The sequence below is a fragment of the Echeneis naucrates genome, chromosome 10, assembly GCF_900963305.1.
Source record: "Echeneis naucrates chromosome 10, fEcheNa1.1, whole genome shotgun sequence".
NCBI lineage: Eukaryota > Metazoa > Chordata > Actinopteri > Carangiformes > Echeneidae > Echeneis > Echeneis naucrates.
Window position 1 is genome coordinate 16,744,056 of NC_042520.1, and position 15,028 is coordinate 16,759,083.

Consider the following 15,028-nt stretch of genomic DNA (forward strand, 5'->3'; position numbering starts at 1 on the left):
TAGAAACTAATTTAAATTAAATATAAAGAACACTGTAAACAGCAGAGATACTGTTTACAGAAAAAAATGCAATATGCATTAGGGATGACTCTAGAGTGGGAAAATGTATATGAAGTGCATCAGTGGTACTCAAGAATGGTTTGAACGGGCAGACACCTGGGTTTACATGTTATTGTACAGTCTAACTGCTGTCGGGTCGAAGGATCTGTGAAAGCTCTCCTTCCTACAGTGTGGATGTGTGCGAGTCTGACTGAAGGAGCTGCTTAGAACACCCACAGTCTCATACAGAGGGTGAGAGGGGTTGTCTAAGATGGATGTTAGTTTTTGTAACATCCTCCTCTCACCCATCTCCACCAAAGACTCAGATGACATCCCAGCACAGAGCAAGACCTTTTCACCAGTTTGTCAATCCTGCGGATGTTCCTGTCAGTGCATCCACATCCCCAGCAGACTACAGCATAAAATATGGCAGCTGCCACTGAAGTGTCAGAACGTCCTAACAGAGTCCAGCAGACGCCAAAGGACCTTGGTCTCCTTAGCAGGTGGAGTCGACTTTTGCACTTCTTGTATAGCTCATCTATGTTTGTCGTCCAGTCAGTTTATTGTTTTGGGCAACACCCAGGTATTTATAAGAGTTGGCTGTCTCAATGTTTTTTCCCCGGATGTTCACCAGTGTGACGGGGTGACTTCCTACTAAATATCACCTGCTCCTTAGTCATGTTGGCATTGATGTGAAGCGCACTGGTCTCACACAAGCCAATGAAGGCCCTGATGATCATACAGTATTCCTGATCATACCCATCTGATACACATCAGATGATGGCTGTATCATCTGAGAATTTCTGTAGATGGCAGTGGTCCGAGTTGTATTGAAAGTCTGATGTATACAGTGTGAAAATAAAAGGTGAGAACACTGTACCCTGCGGTGCCCCCGTTCTGCAGGCAACCACATCAGATACACAGTCATGTAGCCTCACATGCAGTCAGCTTTTGGTCCACTCTGGCTCCCACCAGTTTCCCCCTCAGTGGTGCAGGCCATATGATATTAAAAACACTGGAAAAAATCAAAAAACATGATCTTGACAGTGCTGCCAGTCTGCTCCAGGTGAAGGAGGAATCTGTGTAGTAGGTAGACGACAGCGTCATCCACCCAAATTCTGGGTGTTCAGGCAAACAGCAGGGGGTCAAGCGCTGAGCTCACCAGTGGCTGGATGCGGTGTAGGATGAGCCGTCAGGGCCACAGGCCTGAAGTGGTTGGGCTCCCTGGGGTGTGCGATCTTTGGCACTGGAACCACACAGGAAGTCTTTCACAGCACAGTAACTCTCTCCAGTCTCATGCTCAGGCTGATATGCAGAACCACCTAACAGAGCTGGTCTGCACAGTCCCTGAGCAGGCTGGAACTGAGGCTGTCCTGGCCTGCTGCCTTCCTGGTCTTCATCCTCAGCAATCAAGTCTGATTTCAATTTAAACTAGTTCTGCTGCAGCCACTTTGTCAAAACCAAACTTGGAACTAAAGCAGCTAAGTAGAGCTGCAGCATTACAGTGATTTAGATGGCTGCGGACAGTGGGGTTTATTTCATTGAGCCCATCTGGCCTGTTTGAAAGTGTTGCTGAGTCTAAGAGAGGCAGTCAGGTGGTAGAATACAGAGAGTGATAGATGGGGATGGATGTGGTGATGGATGTGAGTCGGGGGAGGGGGTGGGGTGAGAGTGCACATTGGGGGGGGGCTCTTTTCCAGCTGAGAGCTGATTCTCAGGCTTGGCTGCGGCACACTGCTCTGCTGTTTTCATACCAAGCATTCAGCTCTGGCTTCTAACCAGCCTCTACTCAACCAGTGTTTCTGATCCCCATGACTCACCGGCTCACTCTTTCTTTCCTTCTATGTTAATTTGGCTCACCCCTCTCTTCCCTCTCTTCATCTTCCACTCTCATTCACTTCCACTTTGGCTGTCTCCTTTCAGTTTTTCTTACCTTCACTTCCTCTTTCTTCATCCCTGTCGGGCCTTTTCTACAGCCTTCCGGTAGTACAGAGGGGTTTGGGATATGGCCTCCAGGTTTCCATAGTGACACTTTGTGTCCTGATGTCATTAGTATTGACGATGTGTAGCCAGGCCAAGCTGTCCTGGCACAGGGGCTGTTTACTGTTTACCCCAAACTTGAACCATTCACTATGAGGTTTGTGTGTGACTGTGCATGTGTGTGACATCACAATTAAGTGTGACAATGATTGTTTTTGCTTAATATTCAGAGAGGGATAACAATGAATAAATAAGCAGCAGACAGAAAAAGAGAGAGTTTAATTTGCGATTGTCTGCTGATGCGCTCTTAGTGTGAAGCAGCACGGTCTGATTCCAGGAGCAGGATTTGCATCAGACTTGGCACAAGAGAAATGGCTGTTTCATGAAGAAACATCCCCTCTGTCTCCTTACTCACTGTATGATTACTGAAGTGTGTCTGTGGAGCAAAACTCCCCGCTCAACTCCCTGTCTCGCGCTTCCTTCTTTACTGGCTCATCTGTCTGAGGAGACAGCAGTATGTGTGTTCGGTTGCATACCTGACCTCATGCATCTGTGCTGAATAATCACAGGGATGCTCCCATGACTCCAACTTTTGCAGATTGTTCATCTCAGAGCTATCAGCCGGTAGGTTTTGGCCTCTGCGTTGTTGGAGTAATTAGTTTTGCTTGGTGTCTGCAGCCAGGGGTGGACAAAATATGGATCCCATATTGACGCTGTCACATCACTTGCAGGGGGATACGCTCCTATGGTGCTCACTGTTAACACATGCACAAACATGAGCTTGTTTTCCCTTGCATAATACAGAATCCTCTTCGTATCATCTTTTTGAAATCCCTCATGTAGCTAGAAAATAATGGATGAAGATTATGTAGGGGCGGAGAAAAAGACACTTCCTGCATTGACTGAAATGTGAACCGAGCCTTGTGCGTGTACACACACACACACACACACAGACATATTCAGAGACTGTCCATTAGTATCCAACTGATAGCATAGGACTGATAATGTGAACAGTTTCATCACAGATAAATCTGTAATGATGAATGTGTTTGATGTAAAAAGCTTAAAACTGAAATATATTTTGGCTGCATTTGGCTTCCATTTAAGAATAAATTGAATGTAATATATTTTTGTTATGTTTGTGCATATAACATATTTGTTCTTTTGAGCAGCATACCATGCCTGTATTAGTGTATTGACAGTAGAGAGCTGTCAGGAAATGAGAAGGAAATGAAAATGGGAAGACACTCAATAGATCTTCCCAAAGGTTGTTGTTGTACTTCCCCCTCATCCATACTACTCATACTAAACACAAAGAAATTCATTTTAAAAGCAGATTTAAAATAAGTGATGGAGGTCAAAGTATAGGAAAGGCAACATGAGGTTTATGCGGTCCATGGTGGACAAATCCAGTGGTATCTTCCCAACCTTCAGTCTTTTATTGTGAAATTTGCCCTGTGTGCTTCAGCAGACAGTGCTGCTTGTTGGGTGACTATAGGGGGGAAGGGAGTGAACACAAAGAAGCTGTTTTGTACCAAAAAGACAAACTTCTGAAGATGACTACTTGATAACTTAGATTGCTGAAGTATCATATCACCTTAAGCTGAATCTTCATCAGAATCAAAGAATGGACAGAAGCAAACAAAAATGTTAAATTTGGTAAATATAGCTTATTGCCCAAATGTCCCAACTCTTTTCTCTTTCATAGCCAAAAAGAAGGGATTGTAATTGTTTAACAATTTTGGCCATATCATGGTTATCTTATGTATTCACTAATGATGCACAAGTTACACTGACTTCAACTTCATTTGTATATTTGGTTGTTCTCCTACAATTGCATGTAATATGTATTTCTGCCAGATGGTGGAGCTCTAAGATTAGCCCTTCCATGTGTGGCACACTTTTGTTCATGTCAGTCAAGTTCTACATTGACCCCATATGAACGTGTGCACATATGCATGTATGTAACTTTAAATGGTTTACAACACTGTTTTATACTCCTTGTGTATCATTTCTCATCTCAATAAGTTGTGGAAGACAGGCAGCCTGATAAACAGACAGATGGACAGGCCATTTTGCCAGCGAGTCTGCCTACACTCTGCTATGACAGAAAGGCAAGTCTCTGAGGCTGCTTTGCAACAGAGATCCCTGATGCCAGATCAATAAATTGAACAATAAAAATTAAGCCCTGCTCAAATGAGACACTGGCTGGGTGAGCCTATCGACATGTTTCTATTAAAACAAGTGGCATGATTTTACTGCACAGTGGTAGGCAGGGGCTGATCCCACCTTAAGTGGGATCAGCCCCTTCATATCTGTGTGTGCGAGTTTGCTTGTGTGTGTCTAGTTGATAGAAAAGTGTGGATGGACAGCTTGCCACCCTGTGGGCACCACGGCTACAGCCTATCTGTGATCCACGCTGGCAGCTGCTCTGCCAAATGGGATTTTCCAGGAGATTACAGCCTCTAAGTGTGACACGCTTGCATGTGTTTGTCTTTGTTGTTGATGGAGTCTGTGTGTGTGTAGACTATTGTAATAATGCTGTGTATGCATCTTTTGTGTGCGTGTTTAAAGTGTGGTAGTGCGTGCTTGTGTATGTGCGTTGGGGGTTGTGGGGGGCGCTTGAGCCGAGGTGCACAGAGAACATGTTCAGTTGTCACATGGGGTGGGTTGAAACATGACTGAATGGCTGCAGGGAAACCTTTCTGGCAAACGTACTGAGGAAAGGGGAGGGAGTCAGGCTTTTTCCACACTGCTGTTCTCATTAGCAACATGAACTCTCATTGAATAAACACTGGCTGCCTGAACTAATTGTTACGTATACATGGCATTTGCAAGACAAGATGCTTTTATTGCCTATCAGCTGCTTAATGTTTATGTTTCATATTGATTAGTGCTGTAGTACTTGATATGAACTCTGGGGTAATACTGATGTCTGAAAACTCAAATTATTAGTTGATTTTTCAAGAAAATAACCATTAGAATTAGAACATTTGACTATCATCTTTAGATGACGTTTTACAGTAAAAGGTGCTCTCACTGTTTAGTCCATAAATATGATAAAACACCAAAAAACACTCAGTCACACTTTCCTAGAGCACAAGCTGAATGTCTTTTTGGTATAATTGTCATCACAGAAAACTAAAATCCATTTTTTTGACATTTAAATAATATATTTAGAAAATAAATTGTGTATTCCTGGCTTGTAGCGATTAACTTATTAAATCATACAAATATCTCAATAAGTTTCAAATTTGAATTTATAATGCGACCTTTAGAGCTGGTGCATTAACACTGACTCTGGCACCTAATACTCAGGCTAATGAAGTTTTTGTGCCACTTGTATTTGAACTTATGGGGGAGTAAATTAAAAAAGGTCTGTTTGTCCAAGTAAAACTATTGTACATGCGGATATCGTGTCCTCAAATTTGTTTAGTTTCTTTTTTTTTTTAATCATCTTGCTCAGTACTCATACGATGCAGCTCCAGGGTTGGTTTTGTTGGCATTATAAACAGCCACATGTGAATTTCACTTGAAGGGTGGACTTCATTTTCTGTTCGCCTCAGCGTCTGCTCTGTGAGGCGCTTTCCGCGGTGCTGAACACAGACTGTACATGGGTCTCTGGTCATGTATGGGGAGGTGGCTACGTAGTCACTCTCTAACCTGCTTAACCTACTTTCCACATGCCGGTCTTTCATCTGTTCACAGAGAGGAAAGTGCTGTAGGATAAATATAGCGTAGTGCAGCACACATGCTGTCCATCCAATCGTTCCGAGCAACACAACTCGTACAGCACTTTCGTCGTCGTTTCTCTGTGTCCTTCCTTTAAATGCATTACTATCATTTCCATAATGAAATCCAGCCTCACTCCAAATATGAACTCTCCATGTTCGGCCCATTAACCTAACTGGTAGAAAACGTGTTGGGACCTGCTTGAACCTTTATTAAGATGAATGTGACCAAAATAATGGCATTTTAAGATCTTAATTGTCCAATTGTGTAGACAGCTGTTGTGCTGCATAGCAATGCCAGTTCAATTGCAGTTTCCTAGCAACCAGAGAGTGACAATGATTTTTTCTTAATCATTGTGGCTTAAGTGGCATCATATATATATATAAACCCACACACATATACTTATTTATTTCCTGTCATCCTCTCTCCCAAATGCAAAAAAAAGAATTTTTTTTTTTGTTTTTTTTTTTTTGTTTGAGTGGCTCTCCTGTGTTTGCTGCAACATAAAAAACTATTCTATGTGTGTGTGTGTGTGCATTATGATAAGGTACCAACGGAGCTGTGTAGTCATCCATGTGGGTTGTGTGTGTATCTGTATACCCTGGAGCTGAGAAAGATGTGTTGCCGCAAACAGAATCATTTCAGTTGATAAATTTTCATCCAAAATGTCTGTCCTGTGCTAATCATTGTACATGCATTATTTTCAATTAATTCATTATCAAGGGAAGTAGGGTGGGGGGGTTGGGGGCAGGGTGAGGAGAGTGAGGGGGAAACTGAAAATCCAATCCTGCTGGTCTGAAGTCTCAGTGCAATGAAGCATTCGTCTCATTCTGATGTAATTGGAATGACACCAAGAGTAAAACCCGCTGATTTAGGAACAGCCTCTAGGCTTGATTTAATGCCCTCTACCAAAACTATACATCCATCTTTTTATCTTTCTCTGTTCTCCTCCATATCCCTCCCCCACCCTGTCTTGCACTGGATTCATTCTATACTGCCATGCATCTCCATCTGTACTCTATTAGCTGAGCAGTAGCCACATTTTATTATCGTTAAAGCCAAAAGATTATCAAGTCCCTGCAGAGTATGTATTTTCCAGTGTTCAACTTGTTCCTAATTGTTGGGTTTTACACTCTCAGAGGTTGATTTTTTAAATTTTTTTATTTTTATACTGAATAAATGTCTCCAGAGAAAAGTGTAAAGAAAGGGCAGACTGAGCAGGTGTATCCAGGCTAGGGTGCTGCATCCCCAGGGTTTGCTGCTGCTCTGTCCCCTGACAGATGGACTGCCAGGGCAATCCTATTACCCCCATGTGTCGCTCCTAAAGCCCAGTTGGTTTGCATAGCCTATGGAAGGAAATGAATGCTTGGAGGGAGAATCTCGTGCTTTTGAATGATGATCATCCCGATTTGTTTGATAACATGGAGAAGATCTAAACCCAGCTAACAGGCGGGGAATATTATTACCATGACGCCTTTGTAGCTCAGCCGGTGCTCTCTGATACAGCTCATCTTGCTGTGGGATGTCATGTTAAATCAGCTCAACTGATAAATAGCCTTTGCTGTATTATACACACTGTAATATATATGTATATTTCAGACGCTTGTTTCATCTTTGTCCAGCAAATATGAAGAAAGTGAAAATTTAAAAGTGAGTTTATATATTTGTTTTCATTTATTTGTTAATTTATAATGTCCAAAATGCCCTTTTCATAAAATGCACTTATGGTATCATTCAGATACTATATCATGGGATTATTATTAATGATGGGTAAATGACAACAAATAGCATGCTTAACTGAGAGAACCAGCGACTGTACAATGTACATTGACATCAGCGAAGTGAAATGTTCCATTGGGTTGATCAAGCCGATGTTCCATCAAGCCGTACATGAGACACACCCAGTTCATCCAGTCTTATGATGTAAAAACTATACCGTCTTAATTTGTCCCTTCAGATATTTTGCAATTATTCAGTCAGTTTGTCACTTTGGTCCAGGCTGAAATAAACTAGTAGTAAATTGGCTTAGAAGTTTTTTATGCCAAGAGGAAGAAACCTGAATTTTTCTGCTAGCACCAACATAAGGTTGGCAGCACAGACATACTAAAAATTAGGGGTGGGATCTTTTACTATCTCACAATTCGATTTGATTCCGATTTTTATATGACTTTATATAAACAAAATAGTGCAGTTAATGGGCTCCTCATTTTGCAAACGTGTACACTGAAGCTCATAGTCAAGCTCGGTCTTCCGGGCATTCAGTAAATAGGGCCTTATAAAATCCGCAATCACGGAGTAAGACATTGAAAATGGAATTCATTACAAACATGGAACAACACGGAACTGGCTGACATTTGGCCGCGTAGTGAGCACGGTTCAATTCCCAGTGGGGGCACCTGAACATGTCTAGGTTAATTGATGTAAATGTATGTGGTGACCTGAGCAGCACGGTGGAATAGTGGTTAGTGATGTCACCTCGCAATAAGAAGGGCGCAGTTCGATTCCCGGTAGGGGCACCTGAACATGTTGGTTAATTGGTGACGAGTAATGGACTGGGCTGCAGCAAGGAACAGTGACCCCCTCCAGAGACTGGACCCATCCATGAAGGGGGGGGGGGACAAAACTAAAATTAATTTGGCTTAAAATGAAAAAGTTTTTTTTTTTTTTTTTTTTTAAATCGATTCTGAATTGTAGTAAATGAGATTTGCGATTCTTATATGAAGCAATTTTTTGCCACACCCCTACTAAAAATACTTATTTTTGAATAAAGGGGCAAAAATGTTACTATACAATGGTGGCGATATACACTTATGTTTCATGGTACATGAGCATTATGCTCATATATTGATTTGTTGAAGCATATTGTGTCGTGTTAAAAAGGGATTTTTGTCATGTTTTGTGAAAACAGCTGCTAGTTGAATTTTTCAAGTCAATATAAACTGCTGCTCAACAATAAGTTTTCCCCTTTGTTGCAATTTTTGTATTTTTGGTTGATTTTTTCCAATTTGCTGGATTAACTAGATGGAAATAACCAACCCCTAATCCTATTTCAACTAAACATCCACTGATCAATATAGCATTGACTACAATCATGAGATAAGAGAACATTGCAGTGAAGGTGGAGGATAACTGTGCTTTGCAACTGCTGTGTGTGCGAGCACACACTCATATACGTTGCTTGGTATGCTGACAGCATCTTTTCCGCCTGTGGCTCCACACCAGCATCCCCAGGTCAAGCAATTACCGCACATCAAGGAAAGCAATTGGGCATGACTAAAATATCATTGCCATGCGATTGTGTCCCTATGTTTGGTGCTGCTCGAGCCCAATTTAACCCACTTTGTCCATACGATCGAGGAGAATTGAGGACACGCTCTCCAATTCTGGTGGCCCCTAGAGCATTTCCAGCAAGTATGACACACAGCAGCTGGGCTGCAGACACGCTGTCACTGGTCTCTTACCCAATGGAGTGGGAGATGGGGAGTAATGAACAAGAGCAGTGAGGTAACGGAGGATAACAAGTGGCAGAAGCATTAAATGAGCCATGGTGGGCAGAAACTTTGAGCCATTTGAGTAAAAGCTCTGAGTATGTGTAACCTGTATCAACCACTTCTTTAGTCATGTGACTTTAAGAGCCAAACTGGTTTTCCATCAGTGCTGCTGCTTTCTCTACTGCTCAGAAGCCAATCTGGGCACATTTGGAACACTGACAGTGGGGAGGGTGAAAATGAAAGGGGGATAAGAGGAGAGGAGATTGGCATATATATGCAGAGGGAACAGCACAGGGGCAGGCAGGGAGAGGGTGAATGCTATTAGAGGGGTAGCATTGATCCCAAGCTCTGACTCAGAGAGCCATCCTCCACTTATTCCTTCATTATACAGTCAAATGCATATCCGTGCCCTTAACTGCCACCCCTGCCCTTCATCTGCCTGTCTCACTGCCTCATAACTACTCCCCCTTACCTCCAGACAAAATGTGACAGAACTGAACCTCTCATCCATGTGCCCTCATTCTTCTATATCCATTGTTTCACCAATTCATTTCGATTTCATTCAGTCTTGCCTCTCAGCTGTAACTCAGCCACAGTCTTCGTGGGAGAGGAACACTGTGCGTTTCTTTTGTCCTCACAGACCCTGTTTAAATATTGATAGAGATGGGAAACACTCCTGACCACTCAGTCACATCTGAGAGGGTCAAGGATGGCGGAGTTTCTCTGCAGATTTCATTCGGGGAGAAAAGGACTGTAAATATGGAAGCATGTGAATCACAGACCCTTGCTGACGCCCCAGCAGCCTTCATTATCCCGCTGCATGGATAAAACTCTGCAATGTATTCCGATGGAGCTGGAGGTTGGAGGTTGATGGTGTGTAAAATAGCATGTGTAGGAAGGTCCCATTTTTTTTTTGTTTTTTTCCTCCCTACAAGCAGCCTGCCTCTTTCACAGCCAGATCCCCATTAGTACAGGAGCAGAGGATTGGATGTGCAAATGGTCCCATGGATTAGAGAGCTAATGCATTTAGGAGAGGGGGCTCCACAATCTCTTTATTGATGCCACTGCAGTGTGTTGAGGCTCGTGCAGGGGAGATACCCAGTCCCTTTGTGGTACTGGAGAGATTTAGGGTAAAGTGAGTAGATAAGGGCAGGGATGCTCTGCCAGCACATGCTGCCACACTGATGCAACACACACACACACACACTCATCAAAGATTATGCATTGACGAGAAGATGGCTGTTGTGTGTGGTGTTATTAAACTAAGCATGGAAATGAGATCTTTCCAGAAAGCGGTGCAGACAGCAGCCTCACTAATCTAATTAATCAGCGTCTGGATTTTTATCATTTTCTTCTTCCTGGCCCTCTCTGTCGCTCTCTCCTCGCTCGTCTTCTGATTTACTCATCTCATCCCTTTCTCTGGCTCAGCTTCTTCCCTTTGTGACCTCCTGGTCACTTCTGAACTCCGTACTCTCACTCAGGAAGTGGATAGAAATGTGCCATGTCATGAGCTTTGTACAACACATCTTATAAAGCTTCTCCTCTTCTATCCTGCCACAAATAGCTCATTTGGGAACTTGGTCGTCGTTGCAGAGGGCAAAGCATAGAAAGTACATTTAATGCTCGGTGCAGAAATTGTGCAGCACGTCGATAGATGTCTCTGCGGCAGGCTGGAGGGATGGTGGTGCAGGATCTACCAGGCTTAAGGAGCGGCCTGCTACACAGGTGTAGACAGCTGTCAGCGTTTACACGCACCGAGCCGGGTTGGTGGTCATCACACTGCGAAGGGACAGATCTTTGAACTCTTCCTCCGCTGCCGGTGGTTCGACTGGGCGTCACATTTGCAGCTTGTGGTTTTTAAAGAGGCAGCCGGCCGGCAGCATGGGAGGGGCCCCGCTCCTCTGCTGAAGCAGCTCGGTGGGTGAGGACAGCAGAGCGCTGCGCTATCCAGCACAGTGAGTCAGCTGAGCTGCTCGATCAGAGGCACCGGCGAATGAATGAAAGCAGAGCGACAGAGCGGCACAAGGACAACCTGAGCGGATCTATAGCAGACAGAAAGGCCAATGTGGAAAACTTTGGAGAGTCTGACATGGAAATAGTGAAACAAGCTTGTTGACGCATAATCCCGCCCGCCCTCCAGGCACTGGGAGGGGGTAAATCTAGCCTGCCCTAAACTCAAATCCTTCCACAAGAGATTTACAGAGTGAGCTGCTGCGGGCTCGGAAACCGTCAAGAAGACACAGCGTTTCATCCTTTTTTTATGACCAAGTGCAGCAAAGACGCACTGAGGTGTGATAATTCATGTGGGGGGGATAACTGTGTGAAGCAAAGGACGAAATGCGCTTTACTCATTAAATCCGCTGCATCCACTGCCGGAATCGGCGCTGTGCCTGCGTCGCGGACGGTGAGCTGTTGGATGCGCCCTGAGGTGTGGACAGGACCGGCATCACCACCATCACCGTCATCATCGCTGGTATTTGATCGTGCTTGTGTTGATTGAACCGGGAGATCCGGAGCCATGACAGGCCCCCAGCTGGTCCCACGGCCCGCCTGCTGACGGTACCGGGCAGGATGGGAGCAGATCTGCCGCTATCAGGATCCCGAACCAGCCGATTTATCAATGGAGGAGGAGAGTGACACCCGGAAAATCAACAACAGCTTCCTTCGCGACCACAACTATGCAACCGAAGGTATTAAAAGATGATGCTGGGGAAAAGGACTCATTCTAAACTGTTACTCACACTAAGCCCCGAGAATAACCCGGGGCTGTAGCTGGAGGGATGCTGGCATCACAGCACGAATAAGTCACTGAAGAATAACAGTAAAATAAGATTCGTGTGTCAGGCTTTATTTTCTGCATAAAGGTCATTTAAAACGAATGGAGCTAATCACACCATAAGCTGCTATAAGGATATTAAAGAAGGGATATTTTTGGTCATTAAATGTACAGATTAGTAGGTTAATGTGTGGTGTCAATATGAGGAGATGATGAGGTGGCTTTCCGTTATACCTACTATTTTAGGATGACCATCCTGACCAGGGAAGATCAGGGCTTAGTTCTGTGTATAGACTCTAGACAGCCAGGGAGTAAAGCCTTTATACAGCTACCTACAGTCTGAAGTGGGAATGTGGGTTTGAAACTGTTAAAAATGATCAATATAGGAGGAAATTTGTCATATTTTCATCACTTGTTGAAAGATGAGATGTTGCGGGCGGGCGGGGGGGGGGGGGGGGGGGGGCTAGTTGGAGGTGGCATCACATTGAGATATGGATCTCTTTCGCTCTCCAACACACACGCGTGCGCGCACACACACACACACACACACACACACACATCTCTTTACTGTACATCTACATAACCAAGCATTGAACAATAGCTGTTTCGTGCAGAGCAATAAACGCTGCTCCTGCGCATGAGTGTGTTTCCCACTCATTGACCGCTCATCAGCCTCTTCATTATCTGCCTGTTAACTGTTTCATGCTGAACTGTTCCCTTATGCTCCACCAATCAGCTCCACCTGTCCTCCACAAGCTGCTTATATCACTGGTAAACATAAAACATTAACAGTTATCAATTTGTCTCACTGCCACTTCAGCCCCCCCACTACAATCAATTATGCAAATGATAATGGATATTAAACTGCTGATATAAGTTGGAGAATAAAAGCGCTGGAGACATAGTGCCTGAAATAAGTGCATTATATATGTTTTCCTTACCAAGGACTAATACATAATTTCAGTCAACTTCTGTTTATAGAAATAGATACCTCTGTCACTGGGGCCGAGCAAATTTACTACCGATTAATTTCAGGGTTAATTGCTGGCAGATTGTGTCAAAGTTGCTTATATTCTTCAGCCAAATGTCCGAAATTGAAAGGTAATTTATTTAACATTGTATATAACAAAAAACAGCATCAAATCCCCAACTTCTAGAAGATGGAACAATTGAATATTAGACATTTGTCCTTGAAAAAGGACCAAAGTTATCAAAATGGAGCTTACTGATGACCAAAATAGATTGCCAGAAATGGCTCATCAATGAAGCTCTGCAGCTCCTGTCCTCATCGTCATACTTAATTTGTTCTTAACAAACAGTTAAGTATCAGTAACTATTAATTATTGTGCAAAAATGTAAAATATTATGTCCTCATTGTTTAGATTAAATTCCATGCACCTAACACATGGGGAAAGCCTTTAATCTATTTCATACCAGACACATTTTACCTCCCACTTATTATAAGGTTTTAAAAGAAACATTTTTTTCAAAATAGAAACAGATTTTAATTTGAAATGTGATAAGAGCATCCCATAATCATGCTATATCATACAGCACTGTTATGCCATTTATCTGTTGGATTGAAAGTGGGTGTAGGACAGAGGTTGTTGGAGGGTGGTGTGTAGCTGCAGGGTGGATCACAGCCACAATGGCTTCTTGCATTTGCCATGAGCTCAGGTTACCGATGCCACTGCAGGTTGGATGAGGGACAAACAAAACTGGGAAGGCAGTCAGTGTCATTTTCACAGCTTCTGCACTGCTTTTTTCTGTTTTTTTTTTTTTTTCTGCTTAATTTAAATGCAGGAGAACATCATCATTTGCTCAGCTCCCGGCACTTACAGATGATTCCCTGTCAACGCTAAACACACAGTCACTGGTTCATAACGAGAGGAAGTGAAGTGGGGGTGTGAGTGGGTGTGATGGATATCTTTGTTTGATGTGTACGCCGAGATGAAAAACAGGAGGGGAGCTTCCTCCAGCTTCTTCTTGTCTCTCCCTTTCCCTGTCTCACTCTGTCCCTTTCATTTGATCCAGAGAAAGTGAATTAGAGTTATACAGGGTGTAAAATGTGTCTCCTTGAATCAAATGACTGTATAGTTTGTGGCCCATCTGTGCTTTTCAAACAAGGAAAGTCTACTTTTGTTTTCTTTATAGCTTTAATTTATGACTGATCGTCACAGCTCGTATATCATGAATGAGTGTGTGTGTGTGTGTGTGTGTGTGTGGGGGGGGGGGGGGGGGGGGGGGGGGGGCATTCATTTGCTCACTCCTTGTCTCCTAAATGGTATGAAGTCGGTCTGCAGCCGAAAATCATATGGGCTGGTGTCTGGGCCTATTGCTCCTCCTCATAAATTCAGCAAAGTGCACATGTTCCATCAGGTCCTGTTCACTCAGACCACACACACACACACACACACACACACACGCACACACATACACTGGTCCCGGATGAGTGGTAGTGGGCTGGCAGGGATTCCCCTCAGGCTGTGCTTGCCCACAGCAGCAGGACACTTTAATGATGTCACATTTTAATGATGTCACTCTTTATGACCTTTGCCTTGCACCAATCCCACGCCTCAGCAGGTCTGTGGGCTGGTGCACGCACTGTGTGTACACACACTGGTGTGAGCAAATCTGGGCCTGTTATTTAACAGTTGGATATGGAATTTCAAGTTTCCTCGTCCTTAAAGCAAAGTTCCCTGAAAAATCATTGTTGCTTCAATGGAGGAGAGTGACAATTAATTCTAATTTGCCTTCCCCAGCCACCTGGTGATGACACATCACTGATGGTGTTAGGATGGATACATCACGGCTGTGTGTATCACTGGAGCTGTGTGTGTTGAGCCAATGGACTCTTACACTCCCACAAGATGGGTCTTTGTTTCGTAATCTCCAGCGTCAATGGGTTTGACAATGGAATGAAACTGTCAAATAACAGAACACACCATTGGGTGTAAAAATGTAAATAGCTTTCTTGCTGTGAGGCAGGACCTAGCCTAATGTCTGCTGT

General features: G+C 43.6%; 1 protein-coding gene across 2 annotated transcripts in view; it reads left to right on the forward strand.

Moving 5' to 3' along the window:
- The window catches only part of LOC115049658 (serine/threonine-protein phosphatase 2A 55 kDa regulatory subunit B beta isoform), a 41,386-nt gene that overhangs the window by 9,935 nt on the left and 16,423 nt on the right, over nt 1-15,028 (forward strand). Inside the window, exon 1 of one of the 2 annotated variants that reach the window (XM_029512046.1) lies at nt 11,554-11,932. The exons of the other annotated variant lie outside the window; for it this stretch is intronic. Coding sequence (XP_029367906.1) covers nt 11,863-11,932 — 70 coding nt within the window. The 5' untranslated portion in view covers nt 11,554-11,862. Of the gene's footprint in view, nt 1-11,553; nt 11,933-15,028 lie in introns of those variants that run through there. 2 annotated transcript variants of the gene reach the window in all.